Below are 16,790 nucleotides of genomic sequence, written 5' to 3' on the forward strand. Positions count from 1 at the left end.
TATGTTTACAGCAAGTAGTTTAAAGTACGAGACCGAAGAATCAATTCAGGCAGAGTATCTAAATTTTAGCTAATCTAAATGTTAATTTAATCTCTTTTATATTTGATGGTATGAATCGGAAGCTGCAAATAGAATGGCTAACTTCAGCCTCATCCCCAAGATACCACACCCCCACCCCATGTGCACTTCTACTCCACACCGACGGATGTCGCTGCTGGTCTCTTCACCTGTCCCGCCTAGTAGCTGCAATATGTGGCGGAGCCGCTATTAGCCTCGGAGCTTCGGTGAAGTTGGCAGCTAAACAGAAACAGTTCGTATTGAAAACTGGCAAATTTAAAATAAATAAAACTGATTAAGTGTGTTGTAGTTAAACGTTAACTTAGCGTTGCATTTGTGCTTTAAATAAAGCGTCGACACGCGAAGTGAAGGTGAGTGACAGGTCACTGCATTAAGTAAACAACGTCAACGGCTCCATGTATTAGTTAATCGTGTTAGTTCAGTCGGTCGTGTTCGTTCACGTTAGTTCGCGTCCAACCAGTGACTACTGCAGACAGAACTCATTAAATATCTCATTGTATTATTTAATCTGAGCTAGAGGTTTTTGCTTGCCTGTTTTCTGATGTTGCAAGTAGCGCAAGGGTCCGTTTTACTCCTATTGCTGATTGTACTGACTGACAGTACTGCCGGTTGTATAGTAAAGCCCTTTAAGTAACGTGATTTCCACGACTGCTTTCTATAATCCAGCCTTGCTCACATTATGATATTGCAATTTGTTCTAGCAGCTCGATTCAGTAAAATCCAGGCAGCTCTCTCAGCTAGGACCATGACAAAGAGCACAAGGGCTCCTTTATAGCCAGATATAGAAATGTTTTTTAGCTTACTCCATAGGTTGCCTTCACTTGTGTAAATGAAGTTCATTGTGCTTATTCCTGGTTTTGTCCAGAAATGTAGGCTCTCCATTGCTGGCTTTACATTGGCTCTGCATGCATGAACTTTAGCCTATTTCATTCTTCTCTAAACCCTGTTGACATTTCTCTTGCTCAGGGCTGTCCTCTGGTGACCCTGGGCCCCAGTCAGCATGGCAGAAGCTCATCAGGCCGTGGCCTTCCAGTTCACCGTCTCTCCAGATGGTATTGACCTGCAGCTTAGTCATGAGGCCCTGCGCCAGGTCTATCTGTCTGGTCTCCACTCGTGGAAGAAGAAGTTCATCCGTTTTAAGGTACCACCACCCCCGTCCCCACCCACTTGGATATCGCATTGTTTGTGCGCATACTTGATTCATTCATGCATTTCAAGTCAGTAGACATGGAAAATCTTAAATCTTAATGTCCACAGAATGGGATTATGACTGGAGTATACCCAGGCAGCGCCCCTGGGTTTATATTGGTGCTGGCAGGGTACCTGGGGAGGGCAAAATATGCTCAGTTGGACCCTTCCTTAGGCCTTTTCCTTAAAGTTGGCAAATACGTACCAGTGAGGTAAAGCTGTCACTCATCTCAGTTCTCTTCATCCAGGCATTAATGTTAATGTACATAAGATTAATTTTTGAACAAGCATTTATATTAAAGTACTGTAATTTTGTAGTTCGCCTTATTTTGGATAAGAACACTATATGCCTGCTCTTGTTTCTGCAGTAAGTACATGTCTCTGGATAACCAGAGGAGAGTGGGTGGCATCCTGCTTGGCACAGGGCTCTGGGTGGCAATCATATTTACCATGAGGACCGCCCTGAGGGGTCTGCTGTCCTGGCATGGGTGGATGACTGAGCGCCAAGCCAAAATGTCATGGAAAACACGCGTTTGGTTGGTGAGTCTCTGACTTTCAGCTTCCTCACTGTGGACTTTACACTGTTCATGCAAAAACATACTGTACACTGTACAGTTCAGTGCAGCTCTTTGGTTGCTGTATATCCGTTTTTGAACAGATATTGCTGTGTTTTTAGGTGCTTGTGAAGATTTTCTCTGGGATACAAACGCCAAATCTGTATAGCTTCCAGACATCACTTCCAAACTTACCTGTGCCATCTGTGAAGGACACAATGAAAAGAGTAAGACAGGATATTTTGAAGCTTTAAAAACAAAAAAAAAAAACAGTTTTCATATTTTCATAAAATTGTCATAAAAATTAGTCAGCACATGATTTTTACTGTTGTTTTTAAAGCTTGATAAATCTGTAAAAGGCCAACATTACTGTAATTTTGTGTTTTCAGAGTTAACTTGGTATTTGTCGCAAGCATTGAGGTACAGCGTGTGTGATGTGTGATAACTCACTAAAATGCACGCTGATGGAAACTGTATTCATAAACTGAAGTTTGAAGGAAAACTTACATAAGCTTGCATGCAGACTGGAAACCAGTTTCATGTACAGATGCTTTGTGCTGTTTTGCCCAAACGGTGTCCTGGAGGTCCTTGACACTGCACTATTTAATGTGTTTGATCCTCTGGATACTGGAGTTGTTCTCAACTGCACTTGGGCACTGAATGAAAACCCTTGTATCCACAGTATCTGGAGTCTGTGCGCCCTCTTCTGGATGATGAAGAGTACAGAAGAATGGAAGAACTTGCTTTAGACTTTCAGAAGAATCTTGGCCCCAAACTCCAGTGGTACCTGAAGCTGAAATCCCTGTGGGCCACCAATTATGTAAAGCGACTTTTTTTTTGGTTATGTTACTAAATGTATAGTTCTGTGAATAATTCAGGAACCATTCATTTAATTTCTTTTTAGGAAATTGTAATCAAGTGCAAGTTGTTTATTTTTTGTATCAGGAAAAAAGCAGAACATGCATATTAACAAAGTTAATTATAAGCCTCAAAAAGTGTAAAGTACTAATGTCTTTGTCATTTAAGAAGACTTTTTGGTTCTTTCAGGTCAGTGATTGGTGGGAGGAGTATGTATACCTTAGAAGCCGAAGTCCAATCATGGTCAATAGCAACTATTATGTAATGGTAAGAATCTCGTCACACACCGCATAATACTATTTCTTCCAAAATATATGATGCCTGTCTTCTTTTAATTTGTACCTCAACTCCTTGCCCTTCCCTCCCTCCAGGACTTCCGCCACACGTTCCCATTACAGTGTCAGGCAGCAAGGGCTGGTAATACCATCCATTCCATCATGCTGTATAGGAGGAAGCTGGACCGAGCACAGATAAAACCGGTTAGAACATATTAATGATCGCAGCATGTTATTTTGATTTAAAGAAAGCAAATTAAAACCCCAGGACCAAATACTTGCAATAGTAGTAGTACTAGATTAATAATAGCTGTACTATTATTAATAGTAAACTTCTTAACTAGTGGTGGGCAACGTGGCATTATTTATAGTTAACATGATAAATTAATTATTTCACAATAGGCTTTTCTGCACATATCGTGGAAATCATCAGTACTTGAAGTGGAAGTCCACCGCTTTGTCAAAATTTCTGCACTATTTAGTCATTGAGTAAACTGTTTGGCTGAAGTCAGTTCACAGTGGTTTGATATGAAATGATTAATTAAAGAAAATCTGTAAGTTTCTCTATACAGTGGTCATGATAGGATCCAGGGATGTCAACAATGCAAATATAGCCTCTTTATTTACTATTTTATACTTTATTCGCCATTTTGCTAGGCAAGCTATAACTCTGTCTATGCTCTGGGATAGCTTATCTTGCCGCTGCTACTGCAGCTACAACCATGCAGATGGATGAAAACCGCTGCATCCCAAAGCACACATTTCTTTACTTTACTTACTACACTAATGAGTGCACTTCTAAAGGCACTGCACTGTTTTTTTGCATACATTTATTGTGCTCGTATGCAGTTTGGGACAGCAGAAGTAATCCAATGCTTAATCTCAGCTATTCAGATTTTAGCTTTCATTTGTTCTCACTACAGCAACAAATGAAACAAAATCAAGGCAGTACCCTCAAATATATTGGTTAACATGCTTTAAAAACTCTTGCTGGATCAGTTATGGCTTTGTTATTTCATAACAAACTGCCACTGAACTGTGAATGAACTTGAGTTGCCTACCAAAATGCAATGCAACTGCATGATGTTATCAAAATACTGTGAATAAATATGAAGTAGTTCCTAAAGGTATGAAATGCTTCTGACATCTGGTTCCTATCATAACTGTTGCGTCACTGACTCACTATGTTTCTGTTGCATTTTGCATCAGACCACTGTCAATGATTTTATTTACATCTCAACAGTTGAATTATGCAGAAGTTTTGGAAATTCTCTGACCAACTACATGTAGCATTACAAAGAGAGCATAATTAGGCCTGGTTAATTGGAATTAGTCTGGTGCAGTATGTGAAACCTAAAAATCCCAGTATATATCATAGTATATAGTGTTCATGATATATATCATATTGATGTTATTTTTTGTACTGCTAGGGCTTTGCCTGTATGTTAGCTGATTAAACCATGGAATACAACAATTGTAAAACATATTGGATATCATGACAATGTCTTGAAGTATCATGGCATTATTGCCCAGCCACATTTTCTATCCATAGTACTGAGATATATAGAAACTGTAAACTAATGTTTTGAGTTATGTTGGCTAACCACACTAACCAAATAATGGGCTTCAGCCTTTCACTCAGAAAAATCATTTAAAAAACGTTTTCTGAATTTGGTAGCTGAATAATCCCCTGGCCTTCTTCACAAGAACTCTTTATTCTTACATGTACTGTAATAATAGCATGTATATTCCATTATATGTGCTGTAATAATAGCATGTTGTAGTTATTTAGTTGTATTGTTCAGGTTTCTTGGATTGGTCTGTTTTTTTCCCCATCTTTCTCTAAATTTCCCTGCTGATTTTTGTTACATGCTTCCTGATGTCGTGTTTGCGGTGGCGCAGTTTTTTGCCCTACCTAAAACAGTTCCATTCTGTTCTGCCCAATGGGAGCGGCTGTTCAATACCAGCCGTATCCCAGGCCAGGAGAGGGGTAAGCTGAGCCAGTCAAAGGCCTCTGCCTGAATTAGCCTTCAGAGACCCCCTGCACTAGTCCTGTGCTACCAGACAATGATTAATTCAAATTTATTATTTTTTTTTACATTAAATAATCAACCCCATTGATCTATTCATTGCCTTAAAACATAGACATTGTTGTATACTGGTGATACAGGACTATCCCCCAACTCCTGTTCTCCCCATCCCTATTACATTCCTCTAGTATTTCAGTTTTCTTTTTGTGTTTGTGTGTGTAGTTTTTTTTTTTTTCTTACATTGCCCCATCTCCTTATTTTGGCTAATTAAGTTCAGCTCAAACTCTTCTTTCTCCTCCGTGCCCCAGCAGTGACTAGTGACCTCATTCTCACCCCTACAGATTTGTCATAGGACCTGATTAGCCACTCGGCCCTTTGAAAGCCCCTCCTCTCTTCATCTTTTGTTTGACCTCTTCCTTTCTGCTTTTCAGCTTTTGCTTCAAAACACTATACCCATGTGCTCGGCGCAATATGAGCGCTTTTTCAACACCAGTCGCATCCCAGGCATAGACACAGGTACTGAACCCAGACACCTCACTTCACAGCCTGCAAGCTAAACCCAGCACTATAGCACACCCCCAGCTGCCCGCTGTAGACCTAATATTTTACTTCTGTTCTTTTTTTGGTTTAATGATTATTAAGGTGGTCTGTTAAACAGGTGTATTAACATATTTCCCCTAATGTTTCATAATTTCGGTCGATTGTGACATTAGAAAGATTTGTAATATGAAAAGCCTACAAAAACATACAATAAGGCCAACGTCGTGTAATTTGAGTATGCTTTTACCCGGAGGAGCTCAAGCCATATGACATTTTTTGGTCCAGTTGTAAGTCTGTAATTCAGTATCTCCATTCATGGCTTTTGCAAAAGGTCAAACATTTGTTTCATGTCAGATTGTTTTGAATGTGCACTGTGACGGGGGAAAAAAGAGAAACCTGACTTCAGCTGTATGCATTGTACATGAAACAAAGGTGTTGACCTAATATCACTCCCATATATCCCCCCTCTATGTTGCATGGTGTGGTATTGCACTGCTTGAAGTGTTATTGATGCTGCATTCAGCATTCTTGGCATTTTACTGCTTTCTTTTATGACATACTTTTTTTAGAAATGTATTTTCCTTACTGGAAATACTGGAAATTGCTTTTTTTATGCTTCAGCTTCTCCATCACTCTCTTCTCTTTGTGAGTGTAGACACCCTGCAACACATCTCAAACAGCAGACATATTGTGGTGTACCATAAGGGGCGCTATTTTAAGGTGGGGATGTTTTATGATGGCCGGCTGCTCTTCCCACGGGAGATAGAGCAGCAGATGGAGAGGATCTTAGCAGACACCTCAGAACCCCAGCCGGGAGAGGAGAAGCTTGCTGCCCTCACTGCAGGAAACAGGTGCTTTTCACACACCTTCAGTAGGCCAATACAGAGCATCTTTAAACAGTGCCATTCATAAGTCTTGAAAACTTGCCATGGTATAGAAAGTAATAAATTATGAAACTTCACATAGTGTAGATTTAAATGTTATAAACTAGACACCAAAATGTTTTTTTTTGTTGCTATTTTTGGTATTTTGGGAACAAGAAGATTATCATTTTATATTTATCAATCTTTCTGATTGCATTTCAAACATGAGGTATTCTGGATATATTAAGTGAATAAAAGATTAACTGATTTCCAGCAGGCATAAAGTTAAATATGAAACATTCTGTTCAACATTTTAAACCTGTTTTCTTTTAGTGTATTCTTTGTTTTGTACAATTTTAGAGTCAAAAGAGGAAAGGAGCACCATGCAAATGTTTGGGCACCCCAAGAGATTTGAGTTATCAGAGTTATACTTTTACCAAGATCTCATACCTTTATTAGCTGGTTGACACTATGGCTTGTTCAGTCATCATTAGAAAAAGGCCAGGTGAAAATTTCAAAGCTTCATAAAAATAATCAAACCTTGTCCCAACAATCAGCTGCCATGGGCTCCTCTACGAAGCTGCCCAGTGCAATAAAAATAAATTAATTTATGTCCACACAGCTAGAGAAGGCTATAAGAAACAAAGCATTTTCAGGTAGCCTTTTCCTTAGTTCATATTGCAGTTAATCTTTAATCATTTTACAGTCATCTACAGCTCCATTTATCGTTCTCACTTACTTTTATATTAATGAGACACTAATGAGATTAGAGCAAAGAGGCAGGATGACAACATACAACATAAGCATGCTGGAATTAGTTGTTGATTGGTGCAGGTTGTTTGCCAAATTTGATGGTCAAACAAGGCCGTTTCATGAGGGCATAATAAATAGAATCCCTGTTCTTCACGATTTTGCATCACTGTATCATGAAGCATTGTTACTAGGAATTCATAATAAATTGATATTATTGATTTGATGGAAAACTTTATTATTATCTGTCTCATATTAGAAGGATGACTGATCATTATAACCAGTAACATGTTTAATAATAAATATAAAATAAAATAAATTTTAGCTTGTGCATGCCCTGAAGCATGTGTAGCAGCACGTGTAGTCACTAATGCTGGAAATTTGTAGATGCCCTCTGCTGGCTGCCCGGTTACAGACATGGGCATACATCATTTATTTACATAAATTCTGACACAAAACAAAATACCCTTTTATCATAGACTATATTTAAACTATATTTTAGGTCATTTATTTAGTTCTTTTTTATTATTATTTACAACAATAGTACACATTTATACATCCGATCAATGCTCCTTAAAGCTAAGATGTTCAGATGTAACAGCAGCTAAAATAGCCTAGATATGGAGACATGGATACATACACAGCAGCAATGACATGGAGGGAAGTAAAACAAGTGGATAGGGTTGCTAAGGTATTCCAGTCTCTAATATGTATTGTATGTAATCATTTTTAATATTTTAAAATGTTTTTCACTAACTTATCTTTAGTCTTACAAAATACAATTATGTAGCTGAGGGGAGTTTTTCTGTTTTTCAGTTGATTTAAAACCCTTTTAATTGTCGGTTTGAGATACCAGTTATCAGTCACAATAAGGTGTTAATTATCAGTTATTCCATCAAACCCAGAAATTTGGTTCAACTCTAATTAATGGGCGGCACGGTGGCGTGGTGGGTAGCACTGTCGCCTCACAGCAAGGAGGGCCTGGGTTTGATTCCCCGGCCGGGCGACCGTGGTCCTCTCTGTGTGGAGTTTGCATGTTCTCCCCGTGTCTGCGTGGGTTTCCTCCGGGTTCTCCGGTTTCCTCCCACAGTCCAAAAAGACATGCAGTCAGGCCATTTGTGTAAAAAATTATCAAATTGTAAGTCGCTCTGGATAAGAGCGTCAGCCAAATGCCGGTAATCTAATGTAATGTAATGTAATTGTTACAGTAGTGTGGTGTTCTCGCCTTGTTCTGTCACATTTAGGGCAGTGATGGCACCCAGTATGCTCTGCCAGCAGACCTTAATTTCATACGTTTACTGCTTCCCAAATCCATACAAGTTATTTGAAACTTGTGAAGCACTGAACATTTTGTGCATTTATCTAGGACCTAGAGCCTGATATCTCATTACTTTGTACTTCTGCATGTCAGGGTGCCTTGGGCGTGTGTCCGTGACGCCTATCTCAGACAGGGCAAGAACAGGCAGTCTCTGGATGCTGTGGAGAAAGCAGCTTTTTTCGTAACACTGGATGACACCGAGCAGCGCTATGACTCGGACAACCTAAATGACTCTCTTAGCAGCTTCGCCAAGTCCCTGCTGCATGGAAAGTGCTATGACAGGTAAGGAAAGTGCAAAAATGACAAGAACCTGTTTTGAGCTGTGTGTTTGGATGTGCTACCTGTTTTGCAGCTTGCTTGGCCAGGCTTAATTTAACATTTTGCCTTTTCAGGTGGTTTGATAAGTCTTTAAGCCTGATCATATACAAGAATGGAACAATGGGCCTGAATGCAGAGCACAGCTGGGCTGATGCTCCAATTATAGGCCACCTCTGGGAGGTAAATTCATGCACAATCAACAACCCTAGTTCCTTTATGCATTACTTGTTTTATTGGCATTGAGTCCCGACTGATTATTAAAACCAGTTGACTAATAATAACATTCTTTATTGTATCTTTATTGGCAATAAGCATTTATTGGAAATAAACATGTCTGTTGAGTTTTGACATTTTTATTCTATGTTATGGATGTATAACATAGCATATCAGTTAGTGCATCAGTTAGTGGATGCATAGCATATCAGTTAGTAAAGCCCTGTTTAACTAAGTCTATAGCCATATAAAACATCATATAAATATATTGTCAGTTACCTGAATTTTTAGCTCCTTAAAGTCTGTATCTTCATCACCAATTTTAGTTGTCATATTGTTTAGGCCCTAGTTGGAAACCCATGTAATTGGTGCCGCACATCTTTATTTGCTCATCCTGATCATTAGTCTTGGATACTAACATGAACTGTGGAAAATTCTTATCCGAAAGCATGTGTTGTCGATGGACCTTAAACTCAATTATGCACTTGACGGCCACTGCAATGGAGAGCCTCACCGCAGCCTCCCTGGACCACAGAGGCTGCAGTGGAATATCCCATCTGAGGTCAGTCCATGGAGTGGAGCTACCAAAACTGCAGCCCCACATGTTCCCCCTAATTGCTCTTTATTGTAAACATGGCAGACCAAAACCTGACTCGCCTTTTGGCTGGGACTGACATGCTCTCTTGTTCCTTTGCATATTTTTCTTAGTGCCAAAGTATGATTGCCAACTCCCTGGCTGTGGCCAAGGCTTTGGCTGATGACGTGGACATCCACCTCATCCTCTTTGACGATTTCGGGAAAGGCTTGATCAAGAAGTGCAAGACCAGCCCGGATGCCTTTATACAGATTGCCCTGCAGCTCGCCCACTTCAAGGTGAGCTGTCAGGATTATTAAAACACTGTTGCTGTTTATCAGTATAATGAACAAAGCTAGTGTACTGTAGTGTACTATACATACATCATAGTTCCCTCACCTAACAATTATATGCCTCTTGTAGGACAAAGGGAAGTTCTGCTTGACATATGAGGCATCCATGACTCGTCTGTTCAGAGAGGGACGGACAGAGACTGTACGCTCCTGCACCAAGGAGACCTGTGCCTTTGTCAAGGCCATGGTCAACAACGAGCCGGTACTGTACTCTGCATGTCATTTTAAGCAATTTGAAATTTTCCCAGTTGATTTCATTCTTTGTGTTTTCTTTGTTTTATCAAAACAAACACTAGCTAGCTAAAGCCCATTTACCCAGGAATTTAATGGTACTTAAACAAGTGATCAGGTTAAGTGTAAATGCAAGCTGGAGTCAAAATCCTGGAACTGGTGGTTTACCTGCATGAGACTCTCCACAATTCCCAGGAAGTTACAGGGACATGTTATGTGTAAACAGAAGCTGACACATTACTGGGAAATACAAAGATGTCTAAAATAATGTTTTTAAGCTTACTGTTTTCTCTTTTTTGTACGGTTTAGTTATGCAAATGAAAATACCATAGGATTGTGTTTGTACATGTGCATGTGTTTGTACAGTCTACCATGTGCATGTGCATGGTTGCTACTGTGAAAACGCAATGCAGCAAGGCCGGCAAAGCAGAACGTTTGTTTTTACAGAATGTTAGAGCTTTCAGGTTTTTGCCAGAAAAAAGTTGGAAAAGTGTATTTTTGTACATTGATGAATCCAAACCACGCTTAAAACTAGGGAGCAGCTGTATGTCTGGAGAATTTAGCCAACCTCTGAAACTGTGCACTGACACAGTTTTATAGGCTGGACTGATGCCAAGATTAGGCCCAGCCAATACGTGACAAGTGACAGGTGTGACACACCTGTGACCATGTAGGGATAAACAAAAATAGGCAGAACAGAACGTTCTAGGCACAGTCACAGCACATGCACCCACAGTATATACTGAATATAGTAACATATCACACAGCATTAAACACATTACATAGCACTACATTCCTTCAGCATGATGAAGAATTGAAGGAGCTAGTGGCCTTTTTGCTGAGAATTTTATCTTCTGTTTACAGGGATTTTTTTAGGAATATAAGAACATGTGCATCACAGTAAAATACTGTAAGAAAAAAAGACCAATGTCCTGGGTTTTGAGTTTGAAAGGGCTGTATAACATGTTCTTGGTTTGGGTCAGTATTACTAACAAAGCCTTGTAACTCACACTTGGTAACTTTTTGGTGAAGGAATGTTCTTAACTTTGAATGTTAGTTAATCTAACAAGATTGGGCCTCATTCTTTCCTCATTACGGAGAAATTTTATTAGGACTTTTCTCAAGAACAAATTTAAGAAGAAACTTGGGATGATATTGGTAAATGAGACCCATTGTTTTCCAAGCAGTTTTGGAACATTTGTATTGTTTCTTTCATTATGAAATTATAAAACATTTTGAAAGGTAGCTGGCATTTTTAAATCCTGGGAAAAAAACATTGGCATACAAGATCTTCTTCAGACAATGACGATAAGTCTCTAATTTTCTCCTTACTGTTGTGAGAATTTGGCAGCGCAAGAGAAAAATAGGTTGCCTTTGAGGAGCACATACTGACATTTACACTTCATTGTGCACTTTTTGGCAAGCATACAATCTACTCTGACATTCTGACACATGTGACACCTTTCAACCTTCCACACCACATGAACAGCTCCTGCATTTTGGAAGTCTTTTAAGCTACATGGTTTCTTCAAAACAACCTCATGTCCTAATCATACTGCTTAGCCAACAGTGTTATAGTACTTCACTTTCTCTGAAACCCATGACACCCACATGGACATTATGCATTTTGCAATACAGTGATTCCCAAACTTTTTTCATTAAGGAGTATTATGCAACATGAATGACAAGTTTAGTTTTTTCCTGTCACAGAAGCTCATGAACTTTGGAAACCAGGCCAACAGTGCCTTTGAAATCAGAAACAATCAGAAGCAGAAAGCAGAAACATGTCCAGTCATAAAGTACTTTATAGGCCCAATGTCATTAGCTTGAAATGTAAGAAATATGCTCACATTCATACTTCAATGCTTTTTTTTTCCTCCATTCTCCCGCTTTACACCTAAGAGACTTGCAAAACTCAGCCAACGCGAGTGGAATTTGCTGTCTTGTGTTGGGCTGGTTACCATGCTTACCGTTTGAAAAGGCTAACATTTTGGAATGCTCTGGCTTCAACATTTCCAGCCAGAGCATACATCAAGCGTGCACGCGGAGTGCCTCAAGCTCAGCACTCTGAATGTCTGAACCTGTTTTCTGACGGTGCTCTGAATTTACAGATGAACAGAGTGTGCTTTGGCACTCTGAGAGCAAATTTACAAACACATGCAGACTATTTTGGCACAAAGTTGGCTACAAAGACTTTAATCAGTACATATCTTCCAGTGTAGGGAGTGAGTTTTTGTACAAGATAATGTGTATTATATTGTAACAGCTGCCAACCTCTGTTATATCTCTGATATTTATCGCTATGATGATAAATTGTCATGTTGCATCACAGTTCGCTTTTTTTGTGCAAATATATTGTGAAAACTTCAAAAACAAAAAGCCAGTTTCAGGAGTTTCATGGGAGTTTGCCCAACCAGTCCACATGTGCTTTGTGGATTTGGAGAAGGCATTCGACTGTGTTCCCTGGGGTATTCTGTGGGAGGTGCTTCGGGTGTACAGGGTACATGGCTCTTTGCTACGAGCCATTCAGGCTCTGTACAAACAAAGCAGGAGTTTGGTTCGCATGGCCGGCAGTAAGTCAGACTCGTTCCCAGTGAGAGTTGGACTCCGTCAGGGCTGCCCTTTGTCACCGATTTTTAGGCGCAGTCAGGGGATGGAGGGTGTCCGGTTTGGTGACCTCAAGGTCACATTGCTGCTGTTTGCAGATGATGTGGTCCTATTGGAGACATCAGGCCGCGAACTTCAGCTTTCGCTGGATCGGTTTGCAGCCGAGTGTGAAACGGCCAGGATGAGAATCAGTACCTCCAAATCCGAGGCCATGGTTCTCAGGCGGAAAAGGGTGGAGAGCCCTCTCTGGGTCGGAGATAAGCTCTTGCCTCAAGTGGAGGAGTTTAAGTATCTCAGGGTCTTTCACGAGTGATTGTAAAAGGCAGCGGGAGATTGACAGACGGATTGGTGCTGGGTCAGCAGTGATGCGGGCTCTTTACCGGTCTGTTGTGGTAAAGAAAGAACTGAGCCATAAGGCAAGGCTCTCGATTTACCGGTCGATCTACGTTCCCACCCTCACCTATGGTCATGAGCTTTGGGTAATGACCGAAAGAACAAGATCGCGAATACAAGAGGCCGAAATGAGTTTCCTCCGCAGGGTGTCTGGACTCTCCCTTAAGAGATAGGGTGAGAAGTTCGGTCATCCGGGAGGGACTCGGAGTAGAGCCACTGCTTCTCCACGTTGAGAGGAGCCAGCTGAGGTGGTTTGGGCATCTGGTTAGGATGCCTCCTGGACGCCTCCCTCGGGAGGTGTCACAGGCAAGTCCACCCGGGAGGAGACCCCGGGGAAGACCCAGGACACGCTGGCGTGACTATATCGCCCAGCTGGCCTGGGAGCGCCTCGGAATCCCCTCCAGGGAGCTAGTGGAAGTAGCTGAGGAAAGGGAGGTCTGGGCCTCATTGCTTAGGATGCTGCCCCCGCGACCCAAACCCCAGAGAAGCGGAAGATGATGGATAGATGGATGGAAAACTGACACTCCATGTCATTAGGCCTGGTTAAATGGCTTTACTGTGGTGCAGTATGTTTAACTTTGAATAAAAATCATCATATTTGTGGTCTTTTTTCCCAGTCTATCAGACCTCAGAAACTGCATCTCATCATGCATATTGTGCAAATGTCTAAGTGTTGTGCCATATCGTCCACCCCTGCTTTAATGTCTACTCAGTATTTCACGCAAGTTGGTAATTCTTCTGACCAGTGCTCCCATGGCATTTATGAAAAGAGCCAGGCTAGCACATTCAAAAAGCTGCTTTGGAAGCAAATGAAAGACAAAGTTGCTTTATGACTCTCATATAATACTTGCTATCCATCTTGGAGGAGCTTTCTCAGTGACAGGTATTTTCTAAAGTTTGGATGTCAGTGTGGCATTACTGTGGTGATTTTTCCACAACTCACTGACCCTTCTCTATTGCACAGAGAGAGAAGAAACTAAGCTTGCTGAAACAGGCGGCTGAGAAACACCAGCAGTTATATCGTCTAGCTATGACTGGGAAAGGCATCGATCGTCATCTCTTCTGCCTCTATGTGGTGTCAAAGTACTTGGGACAGGACTCCCCCTTCCTTCAAGAGGTAGGATGAAACCAAAGGTAACCAGTTATGATTCCAGGAAGGAGGAATGCAGTGTTATCGGGATTGTAGGTCATTTCCCATAGGCACCATGTAGAAACTGTGAATAAATCTACTTGGATTAACATTAGTGAAATAGAACTTTTCATTTTATAAGGTTATAAATGCAGTAAAATACGTCATCAAAAATCAGTTTGAAATATTGGGTTTAAACATCTGTCCCATTGCAATTATTTTATTAAAAGCACTTATTTGGCGATACTAATATGTTTCCAATATCGTTATGTGTCCCTACCTGAAAGGTTAATCAGGTGTTGTTGTGCTTTGTCTTATCTAAATATGCTTAGGCTGAGTAGTGTTAATCTGTTGCTACATAGAGAACATGTTGCATTATAATGATTATTGTGATTATTAAGTTTTGGTAATATTAGCAAAGCCTATATTATCACAAAAATCCTTTTGTTACAGACCAGTATTATTTCAGTATAATAGAAAGTTGCTAAAAGTGATATAAGATAGTAATAGACTTAATAAAAGAGCAGTATTTTTTTCCAGTGACATGTTTATGCCCACATATGTGCAGGTGCTGTCAGAACCATGGAGGCTGTCCACCAGTCAGACTCCCATGCAGCAGGTGGAGCTTTTTGATCTGGTGAAGCATCCTGAGTATGCTACCAGTGGTGGAGGCTTTGGTCCAGTAAGTTCCATGTGAATAACAAACTTCTATCAAACTGTGTCAATTTTTAACTACCTTGCATATAGCAATTTTAGGTCCCTTATCAATAAAATATACGTAAATTAATTGCTTGCTTGTCTGTCATTGTGTCGGTGTCTTAGTGTTATCTGTGTTTAGTTTGGAAAAAAAAAACTCCACAATGAAATCTGTTTGGAACAAATAAATCAAACATAGGGCAGTGCCAATTCTTCTGCAAACCATGGAAATCATGTTCACAGTTGGCATACCATCCATTAACGGAATTAAAACGAATTTCTTAAGTTCTCTACAAGACTTTATATTTGATATGTGTAAGGAATTCTGGATGGTTTTGTCCTGCTTTGACAGGTGGCTGATGACGGTTATGGTGTGGCTTACATTATTCTCGGTGAGAACCTCATTAACTTTCACATCTCCTGCAAGCATTCCAGTCCAGAAACGGTAAGTACAAAACCAGGGGTTTTGTTTTACATATAATGCTTTCATACTGTGTGTAATGATGGTGTCAGAAGTGAATCTCCGAATCTTTGGCTGACTGTTTGAAAATGTCTTTCATGTCTCTTTTTCTCTCTTCAGGACTCTTATCGCTTTGGCAACCACATCAGACAGGCAATGCATGATATGTTGGGTTTGTTTCAGTTGGAACCACAGGCTCTGAAGTGAAAAGGCAAATGTTTTACATTCATTTAATTTTGGTCCCTGTTTCTTTTTTGAACATGATACAAGTAATGATGATGAATGCATATGAAAGAATGAGGGAGAGTGTGTGTGTGTGTGTGTGTGTGTGTGTGTGTGTGTGTGTGTGTGTGTGTGTGTGTGTGTGTGTGTGTGTGTTTATAAGAGTTCTGAGATCTGGTTCAAAAATGCTGGTGCCTTTAAGAGAGTCTTAACTGAAAGCAGAAAGAGGGGGAAAGGTATGGACCAAGCATTAGGCAGTTAAAATGAAGCAAATCACCTGAAGCATTTAGACGTGTTACTCTCGGTATTTAGTTGTATATACTTAGCTTTGAGAGATACTGCATACTCAAAACCACACCTTACAGTCTACAGATAACTTATAGTTCAGTGGGAAAGAACCTCTTGACCATAGGGGAGTGAGAAAGTAGTTCATTTACATTACCTAAGCTCTGCATAGCTGCACAGTCTTAATGTGGTTGATGCCATCACTGTGGTAAAGCTGTTTTGAAGTGTTAACAAGCGCTGACCAGCCTTACTGGCTTTCCAGCTCACAGCATTACTGCTGCAGTGCTGCACTCATTTCACTGTACAGCCAGTGGTGAATGGTTTAGTGCACAGTGCTGTGAAGGATAAAGAATTACAATATTTTTGACCAAATAATTAGGGTAGCATAGGTTTGATATTTTTTTTGTTAAGCCTTGCCGTAAGAAATGACTACAGTATTGCTTACAAACCACAGTGAAAATTAATAATAGGGAATATTTTGGGAATTTGGCTGGTCCCTGACCTGTTCACCATACAAAATGTCAGTGTACATTTATTTTTATTTTAATGCACTTAATTTTTCTTTTGTAAAAAGAAAAAAAAAAGAAATTTGAAAACATTGAATTCCGTCAGTTTATTTATTTTCTGTTATTATTTCCTTTCATGCAGTTTATTGTATGTGTGCTTTATGTCTATTTGAAGATTATATACAATTGTGAATGAACATAATGTTCATATACCAAAATTAAACTGAATGTGACATGATTGTCTCTCTGTATAACAAAACCATGTGAAATATTCACAGCCTTTTCAGAATAAAAACACATACCATGTATGTAGTGTATCTCACAACAAATTAGTATAAAAAAACAAGAA

At 40.0% G+C, this 16,790-nt stretch overlaps 1 protein-coding gene across 2 annotated transcripts; it reads left to right on the forward strand.

The window, feature by feature from the left end:
- The first annotated feature begins 202 nt into the window (after nt 1-202).
- On the forward strand, nt 203-16,749 carry cpt1aa (carnitine palmitoyltransferase 1Aa (liver)). 2 transcript variants are annotated; one of them, XM_017716424.2, is made up of 19 exons: nt 203-428; nt 1,045-1,219; nt 1,336-1,478; nt 1,635-1,806; nt 1,943-2,047; nt 2,503-2,640; nt 2,868-2,945; nt 3,050-3,157; nt 4,856-4,943; nt 6,179-6,374; nt 8,548-8,736; nt 8,847-8,952; nt 9,434-9,547; nt 9,694-9,858; nt 9,983-10,114; nt 14,108-14,260; nt 14,841-14,954; nt 15,321-15,413; nt 15,549-16,749. In XM_017716424.2, exons 2-19 carry the CDS (start codon nt 1,079-1,081, stop codon nt 15,633-15,635), a joined length of 2,322 nt encoding a protein of 773 aa, XP_017571913.1. In that variant the 5' UTR covers nt 203-428; nt 1,045-1,078; the 3' UTR covers nt 15,636-16,749. The 2 variants fall into 2 exon arrangements, with proteins under 2 accessions (XP_017571913.1, XP_017571914.1); XM_017716425.2 differs by lacking the exon at nt 4,856-4,943 and adding an exon at nt 5,415-5,499 and having other exon boundaries at nt 204-428.
- The last annotated feature ends 41 nt before the right edge of the window (nt 16,750-16,790 follow it).

This window comes from Pygocentrus nattereri, chromosome 25 (genome assembly GCF_015220715.1).
Source record: "Pygocentrus nattereri isolate fPygNat1 chromosome 25, fPygNat1.pri, whole genome shotgun sequence".
Classification (NCBI taxonomy): Eukaryota; Metazoa; Chordata; class Actinopteri; order Characiformes; family Serrasalmidae; genus Pygocentrus; species Pygocentrus nattereri.

Excerpts from the sequence above, each read along its gene's own strand:
- cpt1aa (XM_017716424.2), top strand. The coding sequence starts at position 1,079 with ATGGCAGAAGCTCATCAGGCCGTGGCCTTCCAGTTCACCGTCTCTCCA. Across the intron at positions 2,641-2,867 it reads CCCTGTGGGCCACCAATTAT|GTCAGTGATTGGTGGGAGGA; the intron begins GTAAAGCGACTT and ends TGGTTCTTTCAG. Across the intron at positions 8,953-9,433 it reads TTATAGGCCACCTCTGGGAG|CATGTGTTGTCGATGGACCT; the intron begins GTAAATTCATGC and ends CTTATCCGAAAG.